Consider the following 12,700-nt stretch of genomic DNA (forward strand, 5'->3'; position numbering starts at 1 on the left):
AAAAGATGTAAATGAAGGGGGAAGCAAATGTAGGGGAAACGAGGGTGAGATCAGTGAGACAATTATTTACATTAGTACACAGCCCTGGATTCATGCAGGGTTTTTTTTTAAAGAGGAAGAGGTTAATATATTGGTATCGATAAAGCATGGTGATGTTGGTTTAGTATGGAGCAACAATACACCCACATGTAAATAGCTTGGGGTTGTTTTACCTTAACTTGGGTTATCCATATTGAAAACTAGAGAATGTGATAGTTTTTTTAATGTGCAATAGGAAATATCTTTGCAACTGCCTTAAAGGGATAGTTCACTCAAAATGAAAATCACCCAAAAACTCAACCTCAATCCATCAAAAAAATATGTTGGATTTACTTAATTTTTTTATGTCAACAGGTTCCACTTAACTGGTTTATGTTGAATTTAATTAAACTTCAGTAAACTTATTTTTTATGTAAGGTTAATTCAGTGCCCTTTAGTAGAATCAGGTTAACATTCTTAATTTTTTCCAAAACTATTAAGTTAAATTTTTACAAAATCTTGGCTAGCCAGAAGATTATTTTGTTACATGCATGTGTGGAGCACGTTATTTGACGGACAGCTGCATTTTTTATGGACTTCAAACACAACTACAACAACTGCTTGGATAAACGTTAGCCTGGACTTTTTAAATATAACTCCGATTGTATTTGTCTGAAAGAAGAATGTCATATACACCTACGATAACTTGAGGGTGAGTAAATCATAGGCTTGGTTTCATGGTTTTATGGTTGAACTAACCCTTTCAGCATTCATTTTCAACATTTAGCAAGGGAATATGGCAAATCTTCAGCAATAGATAAAGGCTTAAAGCAGGTTGGAACTGTTTTCCTTCACGGAAGCTTTGCATAAGAGCTAATAAAATATTTAATCTCGAGACAATATTTTGTGTCTAATAATTATTTATTTGAGACTAGTAGCCGTGTAATAAGCGGGATAATGTACACCCAGTCGGTTTTTATCCGCTTCGCGTCGGGGTCCTGATCACTCTGTCGGGGTTTATTCTGCGATAACAACCGGCTGGGTGTACATTATCTCTTACATAACATAAAGCAACTACATTTAAACCAGAAAACTGATATAATGGTGTATCGAGATGAATTGCTTAAATAAAATGAACAGCATCATAAATAATTTTTTTGAGTGTAGGTGTATATGTACATTCTTCTTTCAGACAAATACAGCCGTCGGTATATTAAAATATGTCCTGGTCTTTACTTTATAAAGTTTTAAATATGGATATTTTTCTTACACAAACGCATCACTTTGCTTCAAAAGGCCTTTATAGATATTTTTTTTTTGTTAGATATATATTTGTCATTGTTAAAAGGAACAATGAAACATGTTTAGCAGCTCATAATAGACAAAACACTGTAAATGAGAATATTTTCCTTTATTAACCCTGTGGAGCCATATGGATTACTTTTATAATAGATGGATGTACTTTTTTGGGCTCACATTCACTACTATTATAATGCTTGGACTAACCAGGAGATTTTTTAATATAACTCTGATTGTATTCGTCTGAAAGAAGAATATCATATATATATACCTAGGATGACTTGAGGGTTAGTAAATCATGGACAAATTTTCATTTTTGGGTGAACTATCCCTTTAAAGGGATGTAAATTATGTCATTAAGACCTCCGTTCATCTTCGGAACACAGTTTAAGATATTTTATATTTAGTCCGAGAGCTTTTCTGTTCCTTCAATGAAAGTGTATGCACACTCTACTGTCCATGTCCAAAAAGGGAATAAAAACATCAAAGTAGTCCATATGTGACATCAGGTAGTTAATTAGAATCTCTTGAAGCATCGAAAATACATTTTGTCTATAAAAAAAACACAGCAAAACATTAAGACATTATTCAGCATTGTCTTCTTTTCCGCGTTTGTTTTCAAACCTCAAACAAAAGATTTGAACAGTTATGAATCAGTGTATCGATTCATGATTCGGATCGTGTGTCAAACTGCCAAACTGCTGAAATCACATTGGTTATCCGAATCATGAATTAATGCGCTGATTCACTACCGTTCTGAGGTCTTACGGGTGTGGAACGACATTAGCTGGTCAGCGATCATAGCGAGCATAGATATATATCGTGCCTGCGCAGATCGGTTGAATGAGGAATCTACATGGTATATTTCTATGATTGTGCCAGCTTGACCTCACTAGAAGGAAGTTATAGCCAATGGGAAAACTTGATGAGACTCTTCGGGATATGAGGTAAAAAAATAACATAAATACTGTTCGGTTTCTCACAGAAACCGATCGGTTTGTGTCTTAAGAAATAAATGTGTCATCAGGAGCAGCAGGGTTTTTGTACACGTTGCCTAAGCATGTTTTTTTGTTTGTTTGTTTTGCTCTCATAGAACCTTACCCATTCACATGATTATATGACTGGCACACAGCAACGGTTGGAGTTAAAAAATCTTCATTTGTGTTCAACGGAAGAAACAAACATCTACATGTTGGATGCACTGGGGATAAGCAGATAAACATCTAATTTTCACTTTTGGGTGAACAAACCCTTTAAATAACATCTACATAATTCCTATCAGTCCTTAGTTTAAAACATTTTGTCATGTGACTTTTGTTTTTATGTTTTTAACTGTTGTTGCCGCAACTGTCAGTAAAATTAAAGGATCATTTAAAGTCAAAACATTTGACTTCCCTGAAGGTTGTATTTGCCTTGTTGAACTTGTTCAGCATTTCATTCCAGATTCAATATTGATATTAAAAGTAAACAATGCATGTGTTTATCTCAGAGGCTGAAACGATGACTTATCACAAGATGTATGGAAGAATGGGAATACAGCAAAGACAACATTTGATTTATTACAAAAAGACTCCTAGATACAGAGTCAACGAGAAAATGGGGTTCATGGGGTGAAAGGGAGGTCAAGGGTGATCATAATGTATTGGGTCATAAGTTAGAATGACAACAATAGTGGGACTCAGTGTTGGATGTATTAGAGCATCTAAAACAAGATGAGCAATAATGAACAATGACACCATTTAAGAAACGAACACAAATATTGTTCACAATGCTGGATCTCCTATGGGAGAGCAAAGAAGAAGAAGAAGTAGAAGAAGTTTTATTCATATAGCGCCTTTCCAAAGCTCAAGGTCGCTTTACATTAGACAATACATTTGCACAAAATTACATTAGCATACTTGCATACACAAGACAAGAACAGGTCTTCTTTAGCCACATTATTTAAAATACAAATTGAATAGATACTGTAAGGCTGGAAAAACCTAGTAGATGCTGAAATATCTAATCGCTCTGAGAAAACAAAGGAAATTAGCATCTGAACTCATTCATACAGTTAGCGTCTCTGTCCGAGACGACATCACACTGAGTGAATCATCTATGAATGACACTAATTTACATGCCTTTCCTTTCACATGAAAATTCCCCCAAACTACTGCTCCCCCAAACTTGAGATCACCTGAAATGCACAAGAAATCTCTTTGTTACAATGTCAATCCTCACGATACAGTTTTATATGTGTTTGATATCATTGGAAATGTCTCAGTGCGACTGGTACAAATATCTCAACTCCACAGAAGTAAACTAGAAAGTCATAAATGGTTTAAGAGTTTAAAGATATCTTTCCTTGGTGTATGGTGGGTGTGGCTTTCAGCCATTTGGCCTCTCTTCTAATCAAGTTTATAGGACTTGATTAATGCAAATTCCTATTGTGAACTGGTGTTTCCATTTGAAAGGGTTTCAAATGGTTCTGGGTATGCATCTGGTTCTGGGTATTTAAGGAAATTTTGCAAAGAGCTCAGGGCTTGACACTTTAAACCGGTCAGCCCGTAATGTTGGATGTCTCAAGATAGCCAGCATTATAAAGTTTTCAGAAGTCAGGTATATATTTCATTCTTTTCTTCAGAGTATTTGATGTTATATATGGATTACCTTTGAATTGACTGTAATTGGCTTTATACATTTACCTGACTCTAAATAAATTGTTACACTTTGATTGATTCTGACTTGCTCTGGAATTACTCAGGTTGGGTATAATTTCAACAAAGGGTTAAACGGAATAATTAAATGTGTACTTAAACTATTAAATATGAATGACCAAATAACCAATTGGCATTCTAACCTAAATTCTAAATTATAATTAAATGGAGTCAGATAACGAGGAATTGGAATAAAATCCCCTTTTGCCCCGCTGAAAAGACGAACGCGCAGCGACCTTCACCCGCCGATCGTTAGCCTCCATTGGGACGATTTGGGCGCCCTTACAATTTGGTGACCCCGACGTGATGTTGCAACTCTCTTACGAGCAACGTCTTTTCAGTGAAATATTTAATTTTAAAATCAACAAGAGGTTTGAGCTTCTCTTTCTTCAGCTGTTGTGGTAAGTCAAATTCTTTTTGCCTTTTTAGAAATGTTTAGGGAAAAACAGACGCATCCTATATAGACACATTAATAGAATGGGTCGGAATACCCAGTGTTAGACCGGAACCGCAATCCGGTGGGGTTTAAAGCCCCACTTGGCTACTTTTGCTCTCGGGGTCCCCCTACAGTTTGGAAAAAATAATGTCCTCAACTACTGTCGTAAGCTCTGTAATCCTACAACAGGGGATGCCATCGCGCGTGCATTTGTTGACATGACAACCCTGATAGCCCTGAACTAGTGATGCGTGGCTCGTCTCATAACCCGCGGACCCCGTATGTCTATTTAATGGTCGCGGGTGCGCGGCGGGTTGTAAAAATATATACAGTGGTGCGGTGCGGGCCAAATAACTTCATAAAAGCGTCCCGCGGGTCGGTGCAGCGCTAACAGTTCCCCTGAACACTGCAAGAGGATTTCGAGTTCTTCTGGCGTCGCGTGTGAAATGTCTTCATCCCAGGTAACGTTACAGTCAGTGGCATATGCTTCAGCATGTCATATGAATATAATTTCATGGGTTTTATTTTTTTCAAACGCCAAATAATCACGATGCTCACGTTTACAAGCCAGCGTCATTATAGTAGTCTATTGGTTACCGTTTTCCAGAATCTATATGATACTTCAGTTCAATGTTTGAGTGGTAGCTCACCGTAACAAGCAGGACAGCATCGGTCGGGCACGCCTCCTTCAGCTCACGCCGACGAGCAAACGCTGGTCACATTTTGATCCTCGTCCTGCCTTTAATCCCATCACTTTTTCGTTTCCTCTTATTGCTTTCCTCCAACAAAACCTTTTCTTTCTTATGTGTCTGTGCTGCTTCGGACATGACTATATTATCCGACGAACAAAGTTGGGCTCGCACGTCTGAATGTAAGGAAGTGTGGGTGTTGGTGGAAGTGACATATATGCCGTAAAGCAGTCGAATTTTGTAGTTCTTTTTGTTCTCGGGTTACTACCCGAAACCCGAAGTTTAAAAGTACGATTAAAAACGATACAGACCCCATCAGGCTATGGCAGACGTGTCATTCAACCTATTGTAAGTCGATTTATCATCACAAGAGTCTTAAAAAATATATTATGAAGGTTGAAAAGTTACCTAGTGCTGCTTTAAGAATTTAGATACAATCACATACCAGGGATATGATAGCGACAGCGCAGATGAGGAATTAAAACCCTTGTTATGTATTTTAAAATATCTTCTTGTCGTCATACGCAACAAGAGATTAAACCTTAATTCGAAAAACATCTTCCAAACTATTTCCTGGGACTCGATAAACATTTGTAAATTAGAGTGTTTTTACAATCAGCTAAATGCTTTCTCCATTGTTTTATTAGCTGCAACAAACTAGCAACGCACGATGAGAACGAGCAAACAATAGAATTAAAAGTCTAAGTTTGTAAACAATTGGAAAACATTTGTGATTTGATAAACACCCACGTTGATGCATTTGTTTATGAAAAACAAAGTTGGAAAAAAACAGGCTGATGCATATGCAACATGTAAAAATGAAGATAACTTTTTGTTTGATCAAAATTGGCTACAGCTATTATTGCTACACAGCAAAATTACTCGTGACTAAAAATGATTAAGAGGTGGTACAATTAAATCTAAGCCTGATACACAAAATGATAGTGATGTTGTTACTGTATTTTTGTTAAGAAACCGCATCCGCATGATAATGTTTCTGAGTGGCTCACAGAGTCCACGGGGCGTACCACGCCCACTCGGAGAACAAAGACTTTCTCTCCATGTTCAATGGGAGTGTTTAGCCAAATAAGTAACACCTAAATCAATCACATTTTGTAAATTCAGTTAATATTGCCACCGTGCCGTCAAGCAGATTAGTCTATAAATAGACTAAATCAAGCAAATAGGCATTTGTAATCTAAAAAGAGATACAGTGAATGTGCTTGCATCAGCCTTGAAACAGTCTTTCATATTCAAATGTATTGACATGAAAATAAAATCCGAAACCTCACTTCAAACAGAATTCGAGCAGGAATTTTACTGCACTCAGCATGTGCTGCTAGTTCATTGGATGTTAACAGCAAAAGAGTCGCTCATTGGCCTTAAGCCTGACTGTTGTTGTGCAGGCAATCTACATGCCAGCCAGTTGTGACTGCAGGGTCAAATCAAAATCATTATCTTTGAGACACTTCGATAAATATGTTGTTGCGTCTGATTTCATTTTGATTTGCTCTGAAATTATTGATTTTAGTGCATTAGGATTTATTGTTACCGCAAATCTGTCTGGTTAGTAACGGACTGGAGTTCAGTTTTTGGGTGGAGCTTTGAGGCACGCCGACTGAGATTTCAGAGTTCCGCCTAACGCTTGGTATTAGTTCGTATGCATTTTCAAATTTGTAATTGTACTAAACATGTGCGCATTGAACACACGATAGTTGTTTGTGTTAATAAAAACACCTAGGCTATTTAAGTTTATTCTTTAAAACACAAGATTGCTTTACTGTAAGTGTATGAAACACTTAGGATAAAGGTTGTAGATGTTATGCATTCTAGACCATGTATCTTGTGAAAAACTGAATAAATGTGTTTCTATGTAAAATTTATTTGTCTCCCAGGTGGAGCATAGGATTGCCATGTGACTACAGTGTTATTCAGTTGCATTAACCATGAAAATACTATAACGTATGTTGTAACTCAGTGGATCATGTACATCCATGACACCACAAGACTACGCTCAGGTTAGTACACGGACTAGAACACAGTTTTTCGGTGGAGCATTAAAGCACACCAGGCTGATGTTTTAGAGCTCCGACTAACACATTGGCGTTCAGATACGTAGACTTGGACTGCGGGTTGAAAGACTAAAGACGTCTTCCGTTTAGAACAATAACAAATTGTTAGACCAATCTAAATAGGGCAACCCTAATTCCTGATTGTTGTAATATTGCTCTAAATTACGTAGACGTGGAAAACCACGGCATGATTATAGAAAGTCATCATTAGAGATAGTAAGTTGGTCACTTGAATCTGTGGTGATGGTCATGGGCCTCTGATTGAAAGCAGTTTGCACTAATTACGAGAATTCAAACCCAAGGGGACTGAACAAAAATATCTTGGAATGATCAACGTGTAGCACGGGCGTCCAAGATATCAGTCGTATAGCCTCTACTGACGACCAAGACTGACGAGTTTGTGAATACTCATGTTATCGGAATCTTGGTTTACTGACTATAACGCAATATAAAAGATTTAACCTCTGTCTACTTGACCAAGACTGATAAGTTTGTGATTATGGGCCCGCATACTGGAAAGTGCGAAGACCCTGTGACTAAGAACCTAATGAATGATTTCAATAAAGTAAAGAGTTAAGCAGAACAATCAGACGTTTATTCATATTTGTAATGTATTAGAAATAATTAAAACATTTGCATTAGTGAGTCAGATGAAATATTGAGGTAATGCATAAAGAAATGTATTGGATTTTAATCTTGTTGTGTTGCATTGGTTCAATTCCCAGTACCAAAAGGGAGGGGTTGTGCTGTTATCTTTTGCCTTTACAAGAACACAGCTATATGTGTGGCACTGATAATAGCAAACCAATTCACCCTTCACCACAGAAGTACCTCAATTTTTTTTTTACAGGTCACAGAGACCTCAAATAATCCAATTCACCCTTCATCACAGAAGTACCTCAATTTTTTTTTTTACAGGTCACAGAGACCTCAAATAATCAAACGAAATTCAAAGCAGACAACACCAAAACAGGTGAACTAATTTCTACCCACAGATCTGACTGTAATGAGAGCAACTGGAAATAAAACCATGGGAACCAACCCATCGGAATTCATGACAGTATGAGCGATAAAAGCTCTGATTAATCCAGAAAAATTCTCCAGCAGAACTGGGGTCTCTAATGCTCACAGCAGACTGTGAAGGCTCGACTGTAAGAACAGTTTTAAGGTGTCACACACTGTACTAAAACAACAGCAGCAATTCAGACCTGGCCGATGAAACTCTGTTTCATGTGACAGCCAAGGATGAAAATTGCAACAGGCAATTGAAATGAGGGAGATGGGTGCGAAAACACTTGATGGGGTCCTTCACACTTCACAAAATGTATACATGACCTCCCAGTGTAGCACTGGAACTAAATTTTGCAACACAGATTCCACCCATCTCCACACAGAACACACACCTCCTTCACTAGACCCTCACCTGAAACCCTCGGCCTTACAATACGTCTTAAGCTGGGTCTTGAAGGTAGAAGGTGATGGTAAATTACGCAATGATAGGGGAAGCGAACTCCATAATTTTGGTGCATTGATACTAAATGCCCTACGACCTACAGTGGACAACCTAAAACGAGGAGTGGACAAAAGACCAAGCTCAGATGATCTGAGGGTCTGGGCAGGAGAGTAGTGGTCTAGTAAGTCAGACAGATATGGAGGTGCGAGATCGTTTAATGCCTTAAATATTAGAAGAATGAAGTCTATGCCTGTGTTTGATGTTGCCAAGTGGATATATATAAATGATAAACAGTGGTGGACCAAGAACGGAACCCTGAGGAACACCCTGTGAAAGTGGAGCAGTGGCAGATTTATAGCCTTGTATGGTTATGTAATATTTTCTGTCGCTGATGAAGGAGATGAGCCAGGAAAGAGCAGAACCAGTGATGCCGATATCAGAAAGATGAGAAATTAGTATTTCATGGCAGACTGTGTTGAATGTAGAGCTTAGATCCAGAAGAATCAAGATGTTTATAAACCCTGAGTCCATAGATAGAAGAATATCATTAGCCACACGAAGAAGAGCCGTTTCAGTGCTATGTGACGAGCGAAAACCTGAATGAAAAGGTTCAAAAAGGCTGTTAGTATTTAAAAATTATCTTAATTGTGAAGCCACAACTTTTTAAGGGTTTTATTCAAGAACGGTAAATTTGCGATTGGCCTATAGTTATTCATATGTAGATGGTCCAGGCCTGTTTTTTTTTTTTTTAAGAATGGGGGTCACGGCAGGCAGTTTTAATTCTGCTGGAACAATAGCAGTTATTAAACTTGAGTTTATCATATGTGTGATTAAAGGTTCAACCTCACGAACACGCATCTTGAGTAAAACACTCAGAGTAGGGTCAAACTGACAGGATGTAGAGTTAGACTTCACAATAAGATCACCGATGGCAGCAGAAGTAGTGAGAGTAAAAGCAGAAAGAGAGCTTGTGGAGTTAGCCGAATCAGCTGACATCAAGTGAACATTTGAGTCAGTTGTATGAGGGGTGTTACTGGAAATGGATGCAGTGATTGACTTCAGTTTGTCAGAAAAGTTATTAGAAAAATTATTCACCACCACCTCAGAGCCAGAAATAACATGTTGTGGAGGATTAATGAGATTGTTGACCATAAGAAAAAGGGATTTTGGCCTACACATGGAATTATTAATAGTAGAAGAGAAATATGAGGATCTGGCAGCATTGAGGGCTGTATGGTAGTTGAGCAAGTGTTCCTTCATAGCTAAAGAGTGCACAATAAATCCAGTTTTCCTGTACAGTCTTTCCAGGCGACGACCCATAGCTTTCATCGCTCTGAACCAGGGTTTAACACATGCTGATAGAACAGAATCTGATGGAGAAGATTAGAAGAGAGCTATTCACAAACATTAATGACAGACAAATGCGTAAAACAATGCTATATCATCACATCCACTATTCTCTGGCAAAATAAAAGTAGGAAGAGAGGACTGCAGATGAGACTCATCTTGCTGGTTCCAAAACTAATAAATACCGCAATATATTAGTCCGATTTACAACCTCTCTAAATTAGTCACCTATCACCTCATGCTGTAAATAATATTGCTTGCCTGAGATAAGATAACGTGTCATTTTGTTTTGTAAAACAATTAAGCAATCCTCTCTCTTTTTCAGCTGGAAAAATGCAACTGCTGGATTTTTCCTACTTTAATAACGTTCCGTGCAGGTCTGTAAGAATCCAAATGTTTGCTTCTGGTAAATCAGTTAGATCAGGGGTTTTCAATCCTTTAGATGGCACGGACCCCCAAATATGATCATCCCTGTGTGAGGGACCTCCATTCTAAAATGTATAAGGCATCTGTCTTTTTAAAAAAAAAACACTCAATTTATACACAAAAAATAAATAGATTATAATGAATCTAAAATTAGTTTGTTTCATTATTACAAATTTTGTTCTCCAATGTAATGTGTTGTTATATATTATTTATGACTTGCTTATTTATTTATTTATTTATTTATTTATTTATTTAATTTTAATGCATTTTTGTATTAATATTTTTTTATTTTAATCTAATTTACTCAATTGATTAACTAATACATTTTAGATATAATTTATTTTGCTTTACTATTTTATTTTAATCAAATTATTATTATTATTATTATTATTATTATTATTATTATTATTAACAGTTATTGTTTTTTTCTAGACTTTTCCAGGACAGTCCCTCTCTTGCAGCCCCCTGGACCCCAGTTTCAAAACCCCTGGATTAGATAACCCCTTTCCATAGCTATCATAGTTTGTTATGGACAGTTCAGAGTTTCTTCTGACAAGCCACGTGTCACCCTGTGGCACTCGTAAACACTTTAGTGCGTCTCAGGTGTGAATGGCGTATTACAGTTGATGTTACTTACCTCCCTGTCCTGTCCCCGCCCATGTTCGCTCGTCGTTCCGCATGACCCGCGCGCAGAGTAGCCTACATGGTAGAAAACAACGCTGGCCCTTTAAGACGGGAGTGAGCGCTCAGCTGGCGACCGTTCTGCCGTATTATCGAGCTCCGAGACTATCAACACACATGAGATAGATGGACCTATAACAATGGAATATCACTGCGTTCTGTTTACTGTTTTGTTGCAGTTAATCGTCCAACCAGGTAGGGGAACTTTCATCATTTATTGCTTCTTTATGATCTCACAGTTTTCCAAGTTATAGGAAAGATTTCAGAAAGTTGTTCATTGGAGAGTAGGCTTTATTGCACTTGCTGTATACACCTTCAGATGCGAGTCAGTGAAGCAGCCTTGTTGAATTATTCTTTATGCGTTACACAAAACAAAACAGATCAGGCAACCTTCAGAGAATAATGCATGGACCTGTTGCTTTTTACTTTTAACTAATTTTATACAATCACAATTTTGGCTGTTATCACTCTTATTTTCCCTCATAATGAATATCACTCTCTCCATAGGGAGCTTCTGTCAGTGCAGAACTCCCCAAATTCTCCAGTTTAAAATTAAACAGAATTTCCATTGATAATCCCAGCGAATCATACCCTCTCCACTTACCGTGTGGAGGCTATACCAGCAATTTTAGCGGTTACAGGATCATTGAAACGAGATATGATCCGGAGAGCTGCAGGTGAGAATGTAAAGCCGATCCTCGCGCGCTGCTCAATTATTTATCACTCAGGCTCGCGCGTGCCTGTCGCAGCGTCAAGTGTAGGAACACGACGCTTGTTTCAGGTATAATTAGTGAGCGACGTGAAGAAAGGAGTGTTACGCTGGAAAAAAAAAACACTTTATAATTGGTAGCCTATATAACAACGTGGTGGTTGACTTCTCTGCGCAAGGCTCAAACCCCCCACGAAAGGTTTCGAAAAAAAGATTATTACAGAATAGTAAACATATTAAGCAACTTTTCAGTAACCAAAAATCGGCGAACAGAAATCGCGTTCATCTTGTGAGAGGTAGCCATAGCAACAGGCAACTCGAGCACTTTAGGATCAGTCGCATTAAATAATGTTTTTGAAAACACTTCATTAGAGATTCAAGACTTTAGTCTTTATAATGTTGCACATACCGAGCCTATATTGCCTATACATTTCTTAGATATATTGAAATTGTTCTGTGATTAAACTTTGATGTTAGATTTGAAATGCTGCCTTTATATGTATCATTTGTAGTTTAATTTTACTGTTATCTCATACGCGTGGACAGCTGTTAGTTAGCCATATTAAATGATGAGCAATTCCATGTAGCTAATTTTCCTAAAAACCAGAGAAGTTGGTTTGCATGCTGCAACTTGACTTTTTTTGTTTGTTGTTGCCTGCGCTTGGCTATCAGATGGTCTTTTGTAGTGCTCAGATAAGCCCTTGGATGTTCTGAAAGATGAAGGGCGAGTCATTAGCTGGACTGCATCTGTTAACTGACCACTGCGCATCATGTGTTCAGACTTTTATCCTCGTATAACTCGTGCTTCGAAACAAAGACACCGCTTGTTGTCCTGCATTTATAGCCTAATAAATATGTTTTATTTGACCAATAG

The 12,700-nt window shown here is 37.7% G+C and overlaps 1 protein-coding gene and 1 long non-coding RNA gene across 4 annotated transcripts in view; one reads left to right on the forward strand and one right to left on the reverse strand.

Annotated features, from left to right (window-relative positions):
* Positions 1 to 8,697: 8,697 nt before the first annotated feature.
* Positions 8,698 to 11,832, reverse strand: LOC137041030 (uncharacterized). Its single transcript, XR_010898019.1, has 3 exons — positions 11,722 to 11,832; positions 11,074 to 11,222; positions 8,698 to 9,259 (listed from the first exon to the last, which is right to left on the reverse strand). It is a non-coding gene; the product is annotated as an uncharacterized lncRNA (long non-coding RNA).
* The window catches only part of kita (KIT proto-oncogene, receptor tyrosine kinase a), a 29,920-nt gene continuing 28,360 nt past the window's right edge, over positions 11,141 to 12,700 (forward strand). The window contains exon 1 of one of the 3 annotated variants that reach the window (XM_067416952.1): positions 11,141 to 11,312. In XM_067416952.1, the coding sequence (XP_067273053.1) occupies positions 11,258 to 11,312 (55 nt within the window). In that variant the 5' untranslated portion in view covers positions 11,141 to 11,257. The remainder of the gene's footprint in view (positions 11,313 to 12,700) is intronic. The other 2 variants (XM_067416950.1, XM_067416951.1) reach the window with 2 other exon arrangements.

Source organism: Pseudorasbora parva, chromosome 15, assembly GCF_024679245.1.
Source record: "Pseudorasbora parva isolate DD20220531a chromosome 15, ASM2467924v1, whole genome shotgun sequence".
NCBI lineage: Eukaryota > Metazoa > Chordata > Actinopteri > Cypriniformes > Gobionidae > Pseudorasbora > Pseudorasbora parva.